General features: G+C 41.0%; 3 protein-coding genes across 4 annotated transcripts; 2 read left to right on the forward strand and 1 right to left on the reverse strand.

Moving 5' to 3' along the window:
- The first annotated feature begins 1,907 nt into the window (after positions 1–1,907).
- LOC107191720 lies at positions 1,908–5,233 on the forward strand. Its single transcript, XM_015580823.1, has 3 exons — positions 1,908–1,931; positions 2,890–2,993; positions 3,703–5,233. Exons 1-3 carry the CDS (start codon positions 1,908–1,910, stop codon positions 5,231–5,233), a joined length of 1,659 nt encoding a protein of 552 aa, XP_015436309.1.
- Positions 5,234–8,873: 3,640 nt separating this feature from the next.
- LOC107193150 (methyl farnesoate epoxidase-like) lies at positions 8,874–11,712 on the forward strand. The gene is made up of 8 exons (XM_015582552.1): positions 8,874–8,961; positions 9,208–9,459; positions 9,735–10,023; positions 10,194–10,432; positions 10,603–10,814; positions 10,899–10,985; positions 11,051–11,192; positions 11,487–11,712. The coding sequence occupies exons 1-8, from the start codon at positions 8,874–8,876 to the stop codon at positions 11,690–11,692; spliced, it is 1,515 nt and encodes a 504-aa protein (XP_015438038.1). The 3' UTR covers positions 11,693–11,712.
- Positions 11,713–13,297: 1,585 nt separating this feature from the next.
- Positions 13,298–18,937, reverse strand: LOC107192690 (probable cytochrome P450 305a1). Of its 2 annotated transcripts, none has more exons than XM_015582014.1 (8): positions 18,793–18,937; positions 17,145–17,399; positions 16,472–16,709; positions 16,174–16,333; positions 15,413–15,524; positions 15,022–15,202; positions 14,415–14,671; positions 13,298–13,476 (listed from the first exon to the last, which is right to left on the reverse strand). In XM_015582014.1, exons 1-8 carry the CDS (start codon positions 18,881–18,883, stop codon positions 13,298–13,300), a joined length of 1,473 nt encoding a protein of 490 aa, XP_015437500.1. In that variant the 5' UTR covers positions 18,884–18,937. The 2 variants fall into 2 exon arrangements, with proteins under 2 accessions (XP_015437500.1, XP_015437507.1); XM_015582021.1 differs by lacking the exon at positions 18,793–18,937 and adding an exon at positions 18,123–18,198.
- Between the last annotated feature and the right edge of the window lie 476 nt (positions 18,938–19,413).

The raw sequence follows: 19,413 nt of genomic DNA on the forward strand, positions 1-19,413 counted from the left end.
GGGGCCATCCGGAAGAGAAACCGACGCGGCAGACGAGCCCTGGCGCCGTTCGATTAAATCGTCTCGAAGAAACACAAAAATACGGAAAATATGGTAGAAAAAGGTCAGATCGATTCATACACAGTAGGTACGATCACGTTCGATTTCTTTCCACCTTTCTCGTTGTTCGGGTGAATCTGGAGCACGAGGCATAACCTAACCTTGATACATAACCTTGCCGCGCCGTGAACTTCGCCTTCGGTCGGAACGGGGATCAAGTTAAAGGCACTTGGGGGAACGAGCAGCCGGCTGGCTTGCTCGACCGGATCGCGTTCCCGATCACTTTCTCCGGAACGATGGGCCACCGGTGGTACAAAGAAAGATCGCCTGGCCATCGTTGGAGGTGGACACCGCTGTGGAAGAAGGAGGGCGCTCGTAGCGATGGGACCAATTCCCTCGTGAGACTTACAGAATACTGGAAATATTTATTGGATCACTGTGAAATTTTCCGTAGGAATACAGTTGATATTAGGTGCAGAAATTAATTCGTAGCCTTGTTTTCATAGATTTGTCGTTTATTTACAAGAAAACCAGAAGTACAGTCTGATCTTGAAAATATTGCCCATCACTTTCTACAGATTTACTAAACATTTCTGGGGCAGTTGGTCAATTCTCTCTTGAAAAAATCACGGCGGTTTTGAGTTCATTGTAAGGGCTAACAAATTAATTTGCATACCGAGTGAAATTATAATTTGAATGGAAATTGTTTTGGGGAACATAGTGAGCTACATATTTTTCAAATAAATATCTGTTTCAATTGATTTTTCTAGTGTTAATGATAAAAGAGGTGTTAGTAATAACGTGTTTAATATCGGAGCGATGGAACGAATATTTCCAGTACTGTAAATACAGGGGGCTAAAAAATGGAAAATGTTAGGAAATAGTTGTTATGCAGAGACTGCAAGCGTTTATTAAACTGTTTGTTAATGAAATAGGTGTACGTAAATTAAGTAGGAATTTTATTGGATATGTGAATTATAAAATTCGAGCATTGTTAATTGTTTTATAGAATGAGAATTAAGTTCGTTAATAAATCACTCTGCACTGTTGATTCAGTCGCCATTTTGGTATCATTTTGGTTCAATTTAATCTAATTGTTCCGACTGTTAGAATGGAGATTCCTGGATGATGAATCATAAGAAGAGAGGATCAGATCTATGGGATCCAGAAATAATATTGGCTGTTTTACATTTTGCATTATGTCTATCATGAATCAGGAACCTCGAGTAGTTCTCCAAACCGTAAACGGCGGTCGGCGTCATTCATTTGCATGAAACGTTAGACGCAGGAGTTACCTAATAAATATTGAAATTCGCCGTCTCGGATGTGTTACGTCGGACATAATTTGAATATGTAATTGAGTTAAAGGTTTTGTTAAATATTTCGGAATTTTTCTTACACCCTTACCACATCGACGTCCGCCATTTTGAATTCATTCGAATCGATATTAAAAAATGTACACAAATCCACTGGATTCGTTTAAAAAATTCACTGAAATTCATTCGATTTCAAAAACGAATCGAAGGCTCGGTCCCATCGCTACACGAGAGCGAGGTACAAGGTTTCCGTAACGCACGTCTGTCGTAGGCCACCACCATCACCGGCTCCGTTTCCTCCCAACTGTCGGGGACTTCTACCACCTCCACCTCCTCCTCCACCTGGTACGATTTTACCACCACCTCCGCACCCCACCTGGCCCGGGCACACCGTCGCCGGGGTCCACCTTCCTCGCCGATAGCACGCCGGGGGAGAATACGCGCCTATATAACTACGGCGTTCCGCTGATTGGGCGAAGTAAGTTACGTTTTCCTGCACTTAGGGGAACAAGAGTACGCGGCCCGAGCCCAACGGGCGGATTGCGAGCAAATATGAGGATTCGCACGGGATACGCGGTCAGTTCGTATAAACAAACTAAGTTTTGAATCGTTTCGACGAAATTCCATCGCGTCTTCCTCTCGCGAACGTGGTCGTTCTTGAACGTCACGGGTACCATTTTCGGTACCTTTTGTTTTTTTTTTTTTCGGGAACGTAATCTGGAGTAAGTAGTGTGTGTCGAGATCGGCAAACAGTTGGCCCCCCGTGGTGCTGTCCGAAAATGGTACCGAAAAGTGCCATTTTTGTATTCTTCTTATAGTTCATCGATCGGATGAACGCTTCGTGCTCCAGATACTTAGTTCATATGTGTAGTAACTTTTTTGGGTAGATTTTGGTATGGTATTTGTTAATTATGATTGATTCTTGATTGAAATTTCAGGCCATCGTACAATTTCGTTCACGAACGACCATTGTGAATCGAAAGTTTTCGAAAAAAAAAAAAAAAAAGGAAAGAACCAACGAGAATCCCGAACGATATTAATGCGCGAAAGTGAATGTCGTCTGCTTTCTTTTATTTTAAATTCCCCGCTTTGTGTTTGGAATATTTTATACGGAAACGATCTTCTTTTTTTTTTTCTCTGAACTGGAACTGCAAGTACGGTTCACTGTCACTCCGCCGTTTGTCGAGCAGCGTGTAACTTGATTATCGATGGACAGCGAGTTTCGAAAGCGAACGTCCATAAACGTACAACAGTTTCGAACTCGCACTCTCGACTGCTTCGTATAAAATGTGAACGACTCTTTTCGGGGGCCCGTGTAAACAGGCCGTTGTTCGAGCGTTCACCGCGGTGGCCCCACGTGTCTGTGTATGCATATGTACAGATTTACGTATTGTGTTTGTACAATTTGCAAATAACTTAATCGCCGGTGGCAGCAAAGATTTACCGAGTTAAACACTGACCGGGCACACACACTCTTTGTTGTTCGACTGAACGGTGAAATTCTGTAAATTTGACGTGGTTGAATTGTTTACAGGCTGCACTAGTTGTGCTACTGCAGGCCGCTATTGTCGCGAGCAAAGCGTTGGACCAGAATCAGTTGCAGCAGCAGTCTCAGCAACAGTCTCAGCGACAAATACCGTATGTTTTTCTTTTTCTTTTCATTAATTAATCGAACATAATAGACAAGGAAATGGGTGAATTTTTTAAATGCAGCGACACATGCAGTAAACAAATATCAAACTTCATTTTTTTAAGTGCCACTACTTTTTTGTACCAACGTGTTTCCCCCCCGTTAAATAAATTATTATTATGTTTGAGGAAATTATAATACATTCGTCAATATTTTCATTTCCGTTCACTCATTTCAGGGGAGACTTTGTTTTTAAGATTTTGAGTTGCTTCCCTTGTCAATTCTCCTGTGAATTATAAAAATGATGAACTTTTCTACTTGCTTAATTTCTAGTCTTTGATTCGAATGGACCGAAAATTTGAACAACAGGATTCAACATATGTACCTCTAAATCAGTTTAATAATTTTATACTGCGATGCGTAATATTTTAATCCCTCGACAGTATGGTCATAGATACCATTTAGAGAAGAAACAATCTCTCGTAACACCGCCACAGATACTTATCCCCAGAGACCGGATCCTTTGGATCAATTTTTCAAATAAGAAATTTCATCAAAAAATTCAATGAAAAAATTAGATTCAATAAAAAAAGGTAGACTCGATAAAAAAAATTAAATTCACTAAGAAATTAGATTCAACAAGAAAATGAAAGTCAATACAAAATTCGTCACAATAAAAAAAAGATTTCGATTAATCTTAAAAATTGTTTCACGCAGATATGGTACAGCGGCTCAAAAGCGATGGGGTGGTGACTTGGGGGGTGGCGGCCATGGCGGCGGTGACTTCGGCGGTTACGGAGGTAGTGATCTCGGCGGTGGCGACTTGGGAGGCCACGGTGGCGATTTAGGTGGCCATGGTGGTGATCTAGGTGGTCACGGTGGTGATCTAGGTGATCACGGTGGTGGTTTCGGTGGAGATCTCGGAGGTGGTCTCGGTCATTCCGGTGGCAGCGACGTTGCTAGCTTCGGCCATTCAGGCGGTGGCGGCGACGTCGGCGGTGGTTACGGCCATTCAGGCGGTGGCGGTGACATCAGCGGTGGTTTTGGCCATTCAGGCGGCGGTGGCGGCGTCGAAGAACACCACGACGATCATCATGACCATCACGACAAAGGCTACTGGAAGAAAAAGCTAATCTGGAAGCCTGGCTGGAAGAAGATCTGGAAACCGGCGAAGAAGCAGATCTGGAAGCCCGCGTGGAAGAAGATCTGGAAGCCGATTTGGGTACCAACGCAGAAAGCGGTGTGGAAGGAGATCCAAGTACCAGCCTGGAAGAAGATCTGGAAACCGGTGTGGAAGGAGATACAGGTACCAGTGTGGAAAGAGATCCAGGTGCCCGCTTGGAAGAAGATCTGGAAGCCAATCTGGAAGCCCATTAAAGTGCCCGCGTGGAAGGACATACAAGTACCCGCCTGGAAGAAGATCTGGAAGCCGGTCTGGAAAGAGATTCAAGTCCCAGCGTGGAAGGAAATACAAGTGCCCGCTTGGAAGAAGATCTGGATCCCTGAATGGGTGAAGGTCGGTATCCCCGGTGAGCATTATCACGGGACCGATCATCACGGCTGGGAGTACACCAGCCATGATCTATGGAAGAAGAAGCTGATTTGGAAACCGTTGTGGAAGAAGTACTGGAAGCCCGCGAAAAAACAGATCTGGGTCCCTGACAAGAAGCTGGAGTGGAAGGAGGCTTGGAAGCAGATCTGGAAACCGGCCAAGAAACAGATCTGGGTGGACGACAAGAAGCTGGCGTGGAAAGAGGAATGGAAACAGATTTGGAAGCCTAGCAAGAAACTGATCTGGGTGCCGGACAAGAAGCTCGAGTGGAAGGAGGCTTGGAAGCAGATCTGGAAGACGGAGAAGAAACAGGAATGGATACCTGACAAAAAGTTGGCGTGGAAGGAGGCTTGGAAGCAAATCTGGGTACCTGCGTGGAAGGAGATCTGGGTGCCTGGATGGAAGAAGATCTGGAAACCTGTCTGGATATCCGAATGGTTCCCGTCGGAGGATCATCATCATCCCCATCACGGATGGGAGGATCGTAAAGATGCTCAGGCTCAAGGGACCCAGGTGGTTACTGCAACGCCCAAGCAGAATCCCACTCAGCAGCGTCAGGTCGACGAGAACAAGGTCAGGTGGGACAGGTCGTCGAAACCGGAGGTGCAGAACATTAGCCAGGATCTGGTGCCCCCGCCGCCCGCGACGCAAAATCAAAATGTCGCCGCGGCGAACTTCGCGTTTCCCAATCACTGATTAAACCCCCTGTAAGATGTTTGTACAAAAATATCTGTCCTGAGTATTTGTATCATAAGTCGCTGTATATATTACCGTAGGTTGTACGATTAAGTTCTAGAGAGCTAAGTTCTACGTTCATCGATTAATCGACTGACACGGCCCTTTTAAATCAATCCCGTTCACAGAGGTGCCCACGTATCTAATTGTATTCTTTATGTATAGTGTGTTTTTTTTACACGATGTTGTTGTTACCTTACTTTTGTTAACCGATGCCGTTAAGAATAAAGTTGGTTAATATTTTGTTAAATATGGCGGTGTAATCTTGTGCGAACCCCGATCTTCCGCTTTCTGAGGATGAAAGAAGCTGCAGGTTTATGATCTTATGGTACTGAGAGGTTTATACGGAATGTTCAACTCATTATGGATACTTGAATTACTTCCACTGATATTGAACGTATGAAAAGATGACGAAGAGAACAGTTACATGCCTCGAAAGTCTTAAAGGAGCCTTTCTGTCTCGCCAGATACAGGTTTTTGTAATGTGCAACCCTCTTTCAATAGCAGTAGAAATAATTTAAATGTTCGTAATTAAATAAACACCTTAGATATTAGTAAAAAACGGTACTATCATAGAAGTTCAATGAAAAATGGAAATGTTCGTTAAAGAAAGGATAGTTTCCAGTAGCTCAGACGAATCTAACGACGCCATGACCCTCATTTTATTCCCTCATCGCCAATAAGTGTTATATCGTTTTCTATTCTACAAATACAGCGAATCACTCGATATCTGCAACTCAAGATCTCCACCGCAACTGTACAGAAAAAAGGACAGTCAATCACGTCCCCGACGGATTGAACTTTCCATAAGAGAAAATGGAGGACATGTCGTTGATTCTAGCTATGCATTCAACATTTTATTCACCAGTACCATAATTATGTAAATCCGAAAACTCTGACATCGATCCCGCCCCTGTATCAGTCCCTCCGACAGAATTCATATTTCTCCAACGACACGTACATCGATCTTTCCCGAATTAGGGTATTCACGTCCATTTTATCGGCTGAATCGCCGATCAGAGGAGAAAAGAGGATTATTCGACAACTTTCTTTCTCCTCTATAGTGTCACCATTACCAGCGTTTAGCGTCGTCGCCCCGGCTAATCTCCGATGTTACGAGCACCTGGTATTAATAATTCGTTAACACCTCCGCATTATTATTTCGCCGAGTCATCGTATAGGTCGTGCCCACGCTCGACATGACGCAACGGCCGCGAAACCGGAGAAAGTTGTGGATCCGTCCCACTGAAGTGGAGGGGGAGGGGGGGAAGAATACAGGCTCTGTATATGGGGAGGCCTCGACCGTGGAGAAAGTGTCCGTACACCCACACACACGGACGTGAGGCCCCCCCATCGGCAATAAATTCAATTCGTACGTATCCGTGTGACGGCGCCCGTCACGGAATCAAGGCCCTCGAAGCGCGCCCGGGAGAAACTCTCGATCGAGTCGGTTCTCGCGGGTCAGACTTTTCATCACCGGTGTCGCTCGATCGGGAAGAGAAAAAGAACCGGAGAAATGTCGTGTACGCGTATTTTCTAATCGGGCCCTGTACACGCGCGCCGGTTTTCACTTTCCTCGCGGTCCTATTTTCTCTACGCGCTCGCTGATTCGCCACCTCACTCCCGTAAGCGTACACTCTCCCCCCAATCTTCTGCTGTGTTGAAGATTCGGGAATATTTTGGTGCATTTTCATAGAACATATAGTATTTTGAATTCACTGACTGATAAATATCCTGGGGGTTTCCCCGACGAGACGTTTCGCCGGATGGAATAATTAACGAGCCCGCCGGGCGAACCTGCAAGATCGCGACGGATTTCCCTCGGCGGTTCACTGAAAAGCGGAACCAGTCTGGTCGGTTTCCTTCCCATCATGCTTCTGTCTCACCCCTCCAACCAGGAAATAATCTCCAGAGGAGTTCGAAAGTTCCACTCTTATCGTGTATTCTCGTTGCACTGGATTCTTTCGTCTGTGTTTTTTTTCTTTCTCTCTTCTCGAACGCGAGCAAGAAGCGAACGACGGCCGATAAGATACGGGAAATGTCTTCAACAATGTCGCTGAGCAATTAGCTTCTGTTGCTTTCGATTTCGTCTTGGGAGACTCGTCTAGGCGGATCGTGAGATACAAGGGTATATTAAACACTTTTCCAAACTTTAAACTCAAATTGGTCGAGAATCTGCGCAGTTAAAGAGATGTCATTTTCTTATTTGTTTGCTACAGTAAATTATCGATGAGTATTTTTAATCGAATAATATCCTAAAAATGGCTGTTCGAATTTTACATTTACACATTGATATACATAATAATCTCCCGTGGAACCAGTCACGCACCCAGTGGTGGGAATGACGTCTGAACATTCACAATCAGTGCCGAGGAGCCTTCGAACAATTATCGATGATTTACTGTACTGAGTACTGAACTACATTTTCCGATTAAGAAATGTCAACCGGAAGTCGTATTTTTTAGTGAAATCACATTTCTAGCGCGCAAAAGACTTCCGTGTCGGACGGCTATTGAGCTCGTGTATTCCGTATTCCGTATGGAAGGTGTAACCGTAAGCGGCGAAGAAATTGCTTGCATGCAAAACGAACAAATAAACATTCGAGGAACTAACGACGTTTCGTAAACACGCGATGTCGGAGCTAAGCTTTTAATTCCTTCTAATTTACATTATTTCGCTATATGTATAATAACTAGACTGCGGATTTTTTGCATTTATAGCTTATAGGGCTCTGTGAAATACAATGAAAACAAAACTTTCATCGAATCCAACGAGTTTTCTATTTTATTCTGAACCCAATAAGATGCTTAAGAGGGAAAAAAAATTTCTACAATTGCTCCTGTCTTTATCAATTACTTTAGGAACTTTTATTTTGCATTAAAATTCGCAGTCTAATAATGACTATGCATCGAAGTTGTCTACAAAATTCTACAGATCTTATAAACTCAGATTTTTATGTACATCAGTGTAAATAAATTACATTTTTTTCCAATTGTTCAAATTGAAATATTGCGTCACAAAAAGGTAGAGACATTAAAAAATGTAATTTTCAATATTTCAAATGTTTATTAATAGTATTACCATTTAAAATTCGACTTCCATTGTTACAAAATCCCTTAAATGTTCATTCATTGGTGCATTTACGTTATTTACAATATTCAAGAATCAGTAGAATATCGAAGAAAGAAAGAGTATTTCAACGTTACAATGTATTACCGTATTTTATTTTACGACCTCGATTAAGTGAAGGCAAAAGAGCGATAGAATGTATATTCCACATTGTCCATCAAGATAATTCTCGACTTCGACGGCGAGCTCGCTTATCTGGGACGATCTATCTTTCGATTTTTCGCTGCATCACAGTTTCAAGAAAAAAAAAAAAGAAGAACGGAAAGATCTACAAGCGAGGCGAGGAGCGTCGGAGACCGCCATGAAAAGGATTATGTCCCGCACAAAAAGATATTTTCGTCAGAGGCCATGGGTGTCAAGCCGATAATATCACAGGGTGCCACCAGAATCGTTTTTGTTACCATACGTATATATGAGTGTGGCATAGTAACCGCATTCGAAGTCACGAAGTGAAGTATCAGTGCATCCGAAGATGTTGTGCGCGACGATCGTCCTTCTTCTCTTCCTGTTCTGCGTTTTCTGCGTCTACGACTGTCTCAAACCGCGTAATTTTCCACCTGGTGCGTCGATGGCACCATGCATTTCTAACAAAAAATCATGTTTATCAACAATCGAACCTAATTATTACTTGAAATACTGATTCTGTATAAATGCACTATTTATTCGTTTAAAAGACATTATTCTTGGTATCAATTAAAGAAATATTGCGTTGTAGTATTTAATAAAGATTGTATTGTTTAGTTCGAAACGTAGTATAGGTGTTTCTTTTAATTTGCATGGCTTTTGTGGTTCGACGCTCGACTTAGGTCCAAAATGGCTGCCGTTCCTCGGCTGCTTCCCAACATTTAGGCGACTGAAAATCAAGCACGGTTACGGTTACCTGGCGTTTAAAGAGCTGACGAGAACGTACGGTCCAGTTCTGGGCCTGAAATTGGGCAACCAGAAGCTAGTTGTGGTTTCGACTCACGATCTAGTGAAGAAAGTTCTTCTGCGGGACGAGTTCAACGGGAGGCCGAACGGATTCTTCTTCAAGGTCCGAGCGTTCGGGAAAAACAAAGGTTTGTGACTATTTGATAGTTCCTGCAGTATTTCTATTTCGATATACCAATGGTAAAATGGCATTAGGATCCGTTTTCAGGTATAGTTAAAAGCCACTCATAGAATGTACATACCAGTGCACACTGTAACAAAATAGGGAAATATCGATAAAAATTAATAACTCATTTTTCGTCACATATAAAGATTCAAGATTGTGTTTTTCAAAAAAATGTTAAAAGGACAGTTTTAACAATTTTAAAAGGATCGAAAGATTACGAACAACGAATTCTGCCAGGTATATTATTCGCGGAGGGGCCATCTTGGTCCCAAAATCGTCGTTTCACGATGCGCCATCTTCGAGCGTTCGGGTTCGGTCAGTCGATCATGGAGAAACAATCGATCCTTGAAGCAAAGCACCTCGTCGCTTATCTTCGCGGTGCCAGCGAAAAAGGTCCAATTCTGATGCACACAGCCTTCGACGTCGCAGTTCTGAATGCTCTTTGGTGCATGTTCGCCGGGCACAGGTTCGATTACCAAAACGTGAAGCTTAAAGAGATCCTCGACGCCGTTCACGATGCGTTCAGGTAAATCGCCAAAATAGAAATTTGAAAAATTAATCTTGTTTATACTAGAAAAGTCCTAAGACGTATAGATTATTCTATATTTTATAGTTAACTAATATTAACTTTTCTAGTAAACAATATTAAAGTATTTTGAACTTCGAAATTTTACGTGATATTTGTTTCTTTCGTAGATTGATGGACCCAATGGGCGGCGTTATTTCGCAAATGCCCTTCCTGCGTTTCGTGATACCCGAATTATCGGGTTATAATGAGCTGATGAGGATCCTCCGGAAGCTCTGGGGCTTCATGGACGAGGAGATCAGCGAGCACGAGAAACGATTGGCTGGAAGTTCACCGCAGGATCTGATCGATGCTTTCCTTTTGGAGATATCGGCCAATAATGGCGGTCGTGACGATACGATCTTCGATCGTGAGTAATTATTTATTATTTGTCAATAAAGAAATATATGTAATATTAAATATACAGGGGGTTTTCACAATTAAAAAACATTCTGGGAGTCACACTTAATTGAGACACCCTGTATATAACAATAATGAAATACATATATGTTATAATTAAAATTATTGTAACATTTTCAGGAGAAAGTTTGCTGGTTTTGTGCTTGGACTTATTTTTAGCTGGCTCGAAAACGACGACTGACACGTTAGCGACCACTTTGTTGTTCTCATCGTTACATCCCGAATGGATTAAAGTGCTTCAAGAGGAAATGGACAATGTTATTGGTAGATCGCGATTTCCAAATCTGGAGGATCTGTCGTCGTTACCGATGATGGAAGCGTTCCTTGCAGAGGTAAAATATTAACTGTGGATGTTTATGAAAATTCAAACTTTTGTTAAACTTCTGTGGTATCGAAAGAATAATGTTTTTTATTAGATACAACGATTTTTGGTCCTGTCGCCTCTTGGACTACCCCACAAGACCACGAAAGACGTAATCCTCGATGAATATGAAATACCTAAGGTATGTACTAGATTCAGTATAATTTATTGTTCAGTGTTCAATTATTTGTATATTTATTGTTGCAGGACACGATCATTCTTGTGGATTTGAACAGTGTGCATAATGATCCGGGGTACTGGGATCGTCCAGAAGAGTTCCGACCGCAACGATTTCTGGACGAAAATGGCCGATTCTGTCAAAACAACGCGAGCATACCCTTCAGTTTAGGCAAGTGCTTGAATTAAATGATAACTCAAAAATAATAACAATAAAAGTACCCTTCTTGACTAATTTTCATTAAATTTAATAACAATAGAACACGGCATACTCAAACGATTTTCACTATTCTTTTCTCTACAAAAATAGCAGATTTTTTCTATAAAAATACAAATTTCAGCCTTCACATCAGTTAAGGTGCAAACTAAATTTCTTTTCGAGACCTGACTGAAGCCATTTTGCTTAAAAGAGGAACTTAAATTATGAAGGATGCTTTAATTTAGAACGTGACCATTCACGTTTCAGGGAAAAGACGCTGCCCGGGAGAAATGCTCGCTCGTAGTACCATATTTTTATTCTTCGCCTACGTTGTACACTACTTCGACATCGAAATTTCGCTCGACCACGGTGAACCAGACCCGAACGGTTACGACGGTTTCGCTATAGCGCCGAAACCGTATTACCTGAAGCTCATGGCGAGATCGGACATCCCGTACTCTGCTACCACGTAAACGGAAGTGATTTTGGGCCGATTGTGAGTACCAAAAATCGTTTAGATTAACTTTTATTATAAATACCTGAATAGAATGAAAAATTACTGTACTTTTGTACGAAAACGAATATTCGAAGGAAAGGTAACAATTGGATTTAGTACCATTTCATTACCATTACCATTTTCTATTGGACTATAAAAATTTACAATATGAATTTTTATACAGATTCATACTCGTATAAGACAATTTTTGAGAAATGTCTCTTGTTTATCAAGGGACTTGGTATAATGGAAATAATGTACAAAAAGTCATAAACGCCAATGAAATTGTTTATTTGGTTGGCAGGAAATGAAGGCAACATTTGAACGTGTTTAAGGTCGCTGCTATAATTAGAAAATACGTACGTAGAACTTCTTGGTTTGTTTTTACAGGGTAATGAAGATTACAGTTTGTACAATTATTAGGTGTACCAAGAAGTAATGCCCTGTGTTTGCAATAAACTTGTAGTTACATTTAAATTCAGGGTACCTACTTGTTCAGTCAAGATGGCGTAAGATGACGAAAAGAAACAAGAAATATTATTAACGTACCGTGAATATTTAAATTTTTTCGAAACAAGTACAGAATTTACCAAAAAAAATACTTTAATAAAAATATAATAGTATAATATATATATAAAATTGCATTTTTAACCATTTATGCGAACCATGTATTTAGACAGATGTGAACAGTAATTGGCCATTTCTTTTCTACAAATTTAATATTTTATACAAAGGATGAAGGTATAATTTAATATTTTAATTTAACATTCTAACAGTCACCTGTTGTCTGGTTTCCAGCGCGAAGGGAATATTTCCCACCCAGCACTGGGGCTCGATATAAAAGGACCGAGATCGCCACGTGGCGGCGCTCGACGAAGGTACATTTGGACTTCCGCGAAACGAGATGATTCCGTGGAACACGTAAAACGACGAGCGTAAAGCGACTTTCACGCGGAAGGAACAATAAACAATATCGCGAGGGGGAAGAAAAAAATTTGTTGAACTCAAACAAGCAACCCGTCGATCCATCGGGTCGTCGAGCTACACTTTGAGCAAAGATCGTCGGTTTATAAACGAACGAGAAAACATTCGTGTTACGAGAAACATGGAACAATACAAACTGTAATTACAATACACTATATTATTATGTACCGTAAATAATTACATTAACATTTTTAAGCGTTAGGTGTTAAGAATGACTGCTTCGCATAGGAAATATTTTTTTTTTTTTATTTTTTATCGTCTGTCACACATTACAATGTAGAACTGAATCTGTCCTCTTAACCGGGATTTTGATAAACAAAATATCGAAAAATCGTTACTACATATAGGTATATACATATAGATATATATATAATTATGTAACATATTCTATAGTAGAAAATTACTGATTCGTTCAATTAACAAGGAAGATTTTCTTCAGAATTTTATGAAAACTAAACTTTACTGCAGACCTTTACCGATACGTTTTATATGTATTATATATTACTTTAAAAAATAGTATTTAAAAGGTAGTAGATTATTTCTAAAATTTTCTAAATCGTATTTTCGACTGGCACCGCGTGCAAGTGAAACGATTTAATTATCGTGGTACTAGCAATACCTCGTATGGTTTCGGCGATATCGCGAGACCGGGAACGATTTCTACGGATGTTGGCCCCTTTCCGGGGACCGGAAGTAGCGTGAACTTCTGCATGACGCCCACGAACAGGAGGAATAACGCGGATTGAGCCAGTACTTGACCAGGACATCTTCTTTTTCCTGAAATAGTAAATAATGATACGTAGTATTGGTCAACAAAGCAAGATCTTTTTACAAAAACACTGCGAGAAGATGAAATTAATGTCCATAATTATCAATGCTAACATTGTGAACAAATGACAACTTTCATGTAATAAAAATTTATGTTCCATTAAGATTTTATTGGGTGGAATAAAATCTAACGAATAGTTTTTCTATTAATAATACGTCGAACGGACAGATGACGAGACCAATTAACAAGTTTACGTTCGTTTCCCTTTCACGCGAATGATATTTCCGTCTTTCCTGGAGATATCCGGAAGTGAGCGGAGCGAAGGTACCATCTTGCTTGTGTCGTCGCGCGCAACTGCGTATTAATGAAGTGTCATTTGTACGGGCAAATGAATCTACAATGTTTTCGCGATCCTAGGCTCGTCTGACAATCGAGCATAAACAATTGGACATTCAATTTAAAAAAACAAAGGTAACCTCTATATCTTCTCTACGCCTCCACTTGCAAGAATACAATTTATACCATATTATGTAGTTTCTTAAACCCTAAAACTTCTGTAAGTAACATTTTCTTGTATTGTTTAAAATAACCAAAATATTTAAGTGGACAGAGTTCATGAAACACACTCTGTATATTCAGACGTATTCCTAACGAATATTTTTGAATTGCGCCCTCTTGTGTACGAGTGCTAATACTTTATACGACTTCAGTTGACTGCAGTTTCCTTCAGTTCCCTTACTGCGCACGCATGAAGTACGTCTCGTGAAACATTCTAAGGTTATCTCGTGCTCTTCATACCGTTAGTTTAAAACCTTAATAAATAGTGTGTGTTACATTACGTGTCCCCATTCATTTCATACACGCGACACAACAACTAGACTTTCCGTAATCAATATTTCTTTGTGGCCAGTGGTTAATTTCCAATTGACAATTGACAACTCCTCACCTCTCCCGAAGACCAAGTTGTTTGGATCCGCTTTGTATGCTCCGTCCATGATATACCTGTCCGGTTTAAATTCGTTCGGCTTGGAATACAAAGTCGGATCCATCCCGACCGAGTATATATTTATCACGATGGTGCTTTCCTTCGGTATGCTGTAATTCTCGAGGTATGTGTCCTGAAGAACACGCCGCGGCCCGATCACAGGGAACACCGGCCACATACGTTGCGACTCGGTCATCACCGCTTCCGTATAAGGTAACCTATGAACAATAAAAAATATTTGACTTTCTCGCGTGTTAGACGTTTCACTAATATCTCCATCTGAAATCCGCCTTTTACTATCCCACGCGCGAATTCTACTAGGTATTGGCCATTAGTGCCCTAGAGTCGAAGAATAATAGACTGATAGTGAAAAATTAATTACGTCCTATTTAGCTACAAAAAATAATATTTTCATAAACATTCTTTTTAAAACAAAATATCTAAACAGTCTACTGAATTAAAATATGTAATTAAATATCTTTTTTAATTCTTAAAAGAAAATTCAGATCTGAAAGGGTTAAGGTATGGCGAATTTAAATCGAACGTTTAACGTGGAATTTTCATTTACTTCGGTCGATCCAGTAAATCTGGAAGCCTGTCGGACGCTATTATCGAGTCGATCTCATTGTGCACTTCACGCTGCACATCTTGGTACACCACCATACTGAGGAACATGAAGTCCATCGCGATCGCGGTGGTTGTGGCTCCGGCGAGGAATAGATCGACCAGCAGCATCACCAGCTGATCGTCTGAAAATTCGAACGAAAAAAAAGACTGTATATAAAAAATTTAAACTTATTTATCAAAACCCTAGTCGGTACATTTCTACGATTTTTAAATTATAGTAAAGTAAGATTTTTTAAGGTTACAAAAAAAAAAGATCGCTCATCACTAACCTAATCAATTAGAAAAAAATGAATGAAGTCGATGCTAATGAAACGAACAAATAAGTCTCCTACCTGTGTAAACGTTGGTGTCTCCTTTGCCGTTCACCATCTCACGAATGAACTCGTCGATCAAGTCTGCTTCGCTACCCGCGACATAGTTCTTTTTGTGCTCGTTGATGGTCTCCTACGTGAAAAATATCGCTCGATTGTCACACAATTAACCTGTTAACCGGGTGATTTCTCGCCGAGGAACTTCGAAATGGACAGAATTAAAAATGAATAACGACGATTTAATGTGACTCTGCATGCGGTAGACATAGGTTACGATGTAATTTACACTACCACATTGTAATTGCGATCGAATGTTACGATCTTTGAATGCATTGGGAAATCAAAATTTTTCCAAAGATACAATTGAAGGTAAACGACGAATTAACTCGTTTTCCTCGGTTGACAGGTTACACTACGGATCTTTATGCCATGCGATTATGGTACAGCACAAGTATGAAAACTTCAGAAAAACCAATGGAATTCTTATCTAATCTTTCGAAGAGATTCTACCCTTGTACTCCTAGGACCAGGTATGTAGGAAAAAACTCGATTGTCCATTACATGTTCATAATTTGTAAACTTATTATTCCGTTTGGGTCAAAGGTTACCCACCCATGGGAGCTCTGGCATGCGTATTTGAAGTACAGTAGATTGTAAATTTAATGCCACTGTCGGGGCTGCGAGAGTAAAAGGGCATTAATGTGGCATTAAAGTTAGTCTACTGTATGTCAGTTTCGCATAAAGATCCGCGACAAAAGTATTGGATTCGGACAAAGACCCACCATTAAGAAATCCTTGAGTTCCTTGTTCAGCGCAACGAGAAGGTTGTAACCGGAGGCCTCAGGTGCAACGTAACGAATCCAGGGGTAATTGGAGAGAACCCCGCCAACCATGTCGAACACGCACGCGCGACGTTCCATCAAGGCCATGAAGTACTCTAACCTGCGGGGTGCAACGTACATATATGGAAAGACAATGAACGATCACGAATCATTGCGCTTCGAACGCGTGACCCACTTGTTGGGCAACGACTGGGCTACCTTTCTTTAGCGACAACATTAGGTATTGGTTTATCCGTACCTGACTCCCTCGCAGAATCGCTTTCCCGTTGTCAAAGCCCATAGAACGTTTATTACAGCAGGTGTTAGTATTGGTTTCAGCCGTTTCACACCACCGCCCTTCAGGCTATCCAGGACCACGACCAGCTCGTCCTTGATCATCTCCGACATCCCCCGTCCTCCGAAGCCAAAGTTCTTCAGGGTGTTTACCATCCAGCCGCGTAACTCGTTCCAATCTTGTCCATCGTTCATGGTGATACCTTGCGTCGACGACAAGACAATTTACATTCAATTCAACGATCGTTAACCATAGAACACTACGGTGAGAATAATTTCTACGAAATTCCCTCTTTATCTATCGTGCAACTGATCGTCATTCGATCCAAAAAGAGAAGATCTATTTTCAAGCATTTTTGGGATTAGACGAATTTACTGATAAATTATTGGCCAATAATTTATGCATATTTAGATATTAGAAACAAGATATTTGTTTAATTTAATTACAATTTCAGGTTCGATATTAAGGAAACGAAAACTAGATAAGGAATCGAATATTGCCATGGATACACAGGGTGTTAATAAAAAAATACGAGACATTCTCACAGAATGGATTCTAGACATCAATTAGCACAAATTGGGGTGTTTCGATGTCCTTTTCACTTTGATCATTATTTAAACATATTTACAATATATACCTTGCTTCTTCCCCAAGTTACGTATCTTAATGAACTCGTTCCATGGCCGGCCGGTGAACTCCTCGCTCTTCAGTACCGTGAGAATCTCTTTGCTCCCGGAAACGACCACCACCTTCTCGAAGCCGAGCTGCAATGTTATCACGGGGCTGTCGTATCGTCTGCAGAGCTCAATGAACGCCAAATGCTGCGCCCCGCACTGCCGTGTCAAACGTTGCAGCATAGTCCGATTGCCGTCGATGGGCCAGGCAAAGGGCCCTGTGAAATAATTTCGGTATACTTCATCGGTGTAAAAGAAAAAAAAACAAAGTAAGTATTGCACAATGTCTAGATACATTCCTAATAATAATGTAATTTTATTTTTACGGGAAGTCCCTTTTGTTATATGAGAGTATTACAGAATATACAGTATAGTACGGAATATTGTCTACAAAAACTATTTTAAATTATAGAGTATGAGTATACAGGGTGTCCCAAAATAGCTTCGACTCCCGGAAATAAGAGGTTCCTGAGAAGACTTAAAACAACTTTTTCCTTAGCAAAAATATTATCCGAGGCTTTGTTAATGAGGTAGTATTCCCTACCAATCAGAAGCTTCCGCGGTAGCATTGGCTACGCGTTGCGATTAGTTTGGGACACCCTATAGACTGTAGAGTCGCACGTATAGTAAGAAAATGTGAAAGAGAACACAAAGATAGGTAGAGCTTAAGGAAAAGGGAGAAGAGTGTTGAAAAAAGTAAGGAAGTTGGAAAAATTGTTAGAGATAATGAAAGAAATGACTAATATGTCATGAAAAAAAAGTGTCGACAATACTGATAAGCTCGTATAATGTTACATGTTACTGATGAGTCATTAGTACATACAACATGTAACATTATACGAGCTTGAACAAATTGAATGCAATCACGAAATGAATTCCTTTCAGTTTGGGATATTTTAAAAGATTTATACAAGAAGGAAGCGTACGTAAAAGTACAATACCTGTAAGTGATTTTTATAATCTTTGATTTTATCAATCCGAATCACGAAAATAATGAAATTCGTTTATCCATTTTCGTTACCCTATCATAAATACAAATTAAATTATATCTTGGAAAGAAGGATATTTTCGATCTGTATCTCGAAAATAAGGAAATCTTCGACTTCTATCTCGAAAATAAGAAAATTTTCAATCTGCATTTCGGCTACAAAGAAATCTCCCACCTATGTCTCAAAAATAAAGAAAATATCGATTTACACGTCAAGAATACACGGTCACCAAACCCACGTTTCACACGCTACCTATCATCTGCATACCAAAACAAACTACAATCCACCCATCCTGAAACTTCGTCTTCCAATTCCTCGTACATCACGGTATATTTACATAACACACTTTTCCCCATGATCTACTACTATACACCGTACAGCCACGTTCGAGCCCACGACACCCTGTGCTACGTGCTACCCACAACTGTTCCCATCGGGTAGTAAACGGTACGCACTTTAGCCGAACTCGAGCGACGCCAATCGAACATAATATAACTAGTACTCTAGATCTCGTCACATCCAACCGGAGCATCTGTGTTAATTTAGACAGTTAGTCGACTCGGATCGTACGCCCGTTGACCCCACGAGCAGTTGATGCGTGTAAATCTTATTCCCGTGTTACCTGGCGGTTGATCCTTCGCCTTCGACCTAGTCAGCGCGGCGAACACCATCAAAACCACGATCACCAGCACCAGTACCACGGTGGCGGACATCACAAGACCGGTTAACCGAGACTCTGTTTACCAAATCGACGGTACTTGTGTACACTTCCGAGTATCGACGAAAAAAAATGTAAAAAAAAAAAAAAAAAGTAAAAATGGAGGATCTCGAACCGTCGTCAATAGAAGAGATCCGCGCGCATAGACCTGCGCGTTATATATTTATATATCGTACAATCGCGATCTAGTTCGGTATATAACGGGTCCGATTCCTTCGACCCTGATGATGGTCTTTGCACCGATGGTAACACAGGGTGGGGGTTCACACACACACGGTATTTCGACTCCTGTACCGTTTCGACTTTTTTATTTCAGTTTTTAACGGCCCAGACCACCAGGCCGATAACGCCCCCTTGGCCTTCCCCCGATAAACCCCTCGGATCCCCTGAATGTGTAATATAAACCGACCACCACCCGTGTTCCGTTCTCTCGGCCCCGCTCGCGAGGGCATTCGATGCCGATTGAAGAAAGACAAGACGACCACGACGAGAGTGTTGGCGGTGCTTCAATGAGATATAGTTAGA

Source organism: Dufourea novaeangliae, unplaced genomic scaffold (assembly GCF_001272555.1).
Source record: "Dufourea novaeangliae isolate 0120121106 unplaced genomic scaffold, ASM127255v1 scaffold7, whole genome shotgun sequence".
Taxonomy (NCBI): domain Eukaryota; kingdom Metazoa; phylum Arthropoda; class Insecta; order Hymenoptera; family Halictidae; genus Dufourea; species Dufourea novaeangliae.